At 42.9% G+C, this 2,309-nt stretch overlaps 1 protein-coding gene across 1 annotated transcript; it reads right to left on the reverse strand.

Moving 5' to 3' along the window:
* Positions 1-571: 571 nt before the first annotated feature.
* LOC119592980 lies at positions 572-2,215 on the reverse strand. Its single transcript, XM_037941866.1, has 4 exons — positions 2,161-2,215; positions 1,657-1,691; positions 800-1,563; positions 572-678 (listed from the first exon to the last, which is right to left on the reverse strand). Exons 1-4 carry the CDS (start codon positions 2,185-2,187, stop codon positions 671-673), a joined length of 834 nt encoding a protein of 277 aa, XP_037797794.1. The 5' UTR covers positions 2,188-2,215; the 3' UTR covers positions 572-670.
* Between the last annotated feature and the right edge of the window lie 94 nt (positions 2,216-2,309).

Here is a 2,309-nt window from a genome sequence, read left to right on the forward strand (position 1 = left end):
GCGCATTCTTACCCTCGGGAGATAAACCGTCCTCTACAGGCGGAGGGCGCGGTCGCGCATGCATTTTACAAGACAGACTAATTTTGGGGCGGGGGTTACACCCCTGTCACTTAGTAATATTGAGCAAGGTATTGGAGGGGCTTCAGCATGTCGTTATTAAACGCTTTTCAAAAGCTGGTTAAGAATCTTAAATTCTTGATCTTGTATTGGATACTTGTATGCAAAATAACAGTTATCATTTTGATTAGCGAAATAATTAAATCAATTTTCCCCAGCAAAAGTCTTTGTTATGGTGGTATCCACCTTCTCTATGCCCCCTCCCCCCGTACCAATATTATGAGGAAAGTTAAAGTTGTTAACTAATTTTTTTGCAAATTATACTTTAAAGTATTGAGCAAAGAGTTTCTTTGCCAGCCCTCTCCTGGCCGGCTTTTGTAACCACTTTTTCTTGGTCAAAGTCTTTAAGTTTCTTCATGTAGTTCATTCATTACCAAGTTAAGTAGTGTGCCACAACTTCCATTGTCAACGCTTTAACCAACCGCTCAAACCTCCCAGGATAATGACAATTCAATAAAAAAGCAACATATTTATTTAAGACAGAAGTCGAGGCCTGGCCCCTATTCCATTTAGTGGCGTTGCGACAGGGTTGCCCTTATTAGTAAACAAGTTCTCACGGGCCTGAAAAGAGTTAAGAAATGGTCATCACCCACCTTCATCCCAGTATACGTTTTACACCCAATTAGGTTTTAGTTCCTTCATTAATGCAAGTCAATTTAGAAATAATCAAAATTATACTAACCTGGACACAAGTTGTCAGGGATGTCGCACTGCCCGAAGGCATAGTTAGAATCTTGCTCTCCATGGTCCTCCACGCACTGGCCCACACCTGGAGACACGATATCCCACCTGTAGCTCTCAGGGCAGCTGTAACGTAGCTGCTGCAACACGCCACCAAGCATGTAGCATTCAAAGTAATTCTGCTTGTTCAGAAGGTCAGGGTAACGGCCTTCCTGCTGGCACACGAACTGGTACATGCACGGATCTTCACATAAATCCTTTTGTTCGTTGTACATCATGTCATTGGTGCACATGAACGACTTCTGCAGCCATCCACTGCGCAGGCTAATGCACGAGTAGTATTCACTGCAGTTGCTTGGGTTGGCAAAAGTACCCGCCACCACGCATGGAGGCAGGCCACTTGCCGTCTGGCACTGTGCCGAGCCTTCATCGAAGACCATACCATCTGGGCACTTGTAGTTCTCGGGGGTGGAGCCAACAGCCTTGCAAGAGAAGAACCTCTGAGAGTCGTAGGGGTCCACTCTGAACTCGTTGGCCTTCACGCAGGTGCAGTCCAGAGGTTCATTTGGGTAGCAGATACCACCGCCAAACTGGGGCCTATCCGAACAGAAGTGGTCCTCAATGCAGTGGCGAGTGAAGGCCTGCCCCTTCACACACTGGATCAAGGTCTTGCAGTTGCCGCAAATGAATTTGTCAGGTTGTTTCTCACATAGCTTCGAGTAAGGGTGGTTGTCTGCCGTAACGCTGCGTTCGCTTCGGGTGTCCCTGGAAGATCCAGATATTTGTAGGACCCAGTATGCATGGTTTAGGTAGGTTAATAACCAAAAAAAGTCAGTAATTTACCAAATGGTTACTTACTCCTTGGCTGCAACAAGGGCTAACCCCAGGGCCAACTGGAAATAAGAAAAGATTTAGAATGCTGGGGTATTTTAAGCAACCTAACCTTTGGCACGGTCCAAGAGGTTCTTGGAGTCAAGCAAATTTAGATTTTAGTTAAAACTTGGATCACGTTAGTTATTAGAGCTATGCAATAAGCTTGCATTTAAGTGCATCCTCTACCATGCTAAAGATCTTGCTTTATCCTATCAAGCTTACAAAAAAAAATATAAGCAATCTAAAATTAGATTGGGATTTTTAAAAATATCTATAGTCAGACTATTCGGACAAGGATCCTTAACAACTAGGAGCAGTTAAAATAACCTACATTCAATTGCTTTTCTAGTTACTGTAATCTAACAGTCAACCCCTAGTCTTGTACGAAGGTTGAAACTAAATTATTAGTCAAATCTCGTATTAAGCTTATGCAATTAATGTACAAATAACACTTTCCAATAAGAGAAATACAAAACACATCACACTTACCACAACAAAGAAAGTATTTGACCTCATCTTTGACTTCCGTCTGACAAACAACCGTCTTCTTGGCATTTTATATGGGTTTTAGCAAGGAATTTTACCTTTTTAGCGATACGTCCGCCATCTAGGAACGCTTAACTTTTAAAGAAAACGGA

Source organism: Penaeus monodon, chromosome 31, assembly GCF_015228065.2.
Source record: "Penaeus monodon isolate SGIC_2016 chromosome 31, NSTDA_Pmon_1, whole genome shotgun sequence".
In the NCBI taxonomy this organism is placed as follows: domain Eukaryota; kingdom Metazoa; phylum Arthropoda; class Malacostraca; order Decapoda; family Penaeidae; genus Penaeus; species Penaeus monodon.

Excerpts from the sequence above, each read along its gene's own strand:
- LOC119592980 (XM_037941866.1), bottom strand. The coding sequence starts at position 2,187 with ATGAGGTCAAATACTTTCTTTGTTGTG. Across the intron at positions 1,692-2,160 it reads CAAATACTTTCTTTGTTGTG|TTGGCCCTGGGGTTAGCCCT; the intron begins GTAAGTGTGATG and ends TCTTATTTCCAG. Across the intron at positions 1,564-1,656 it reads GCCCTTGTTGCAGCCAAGGA|GGACACCCGAAGCGAACGCA; the intron begins GTAAGTAACCAT and ends TGGATCTTCCAG.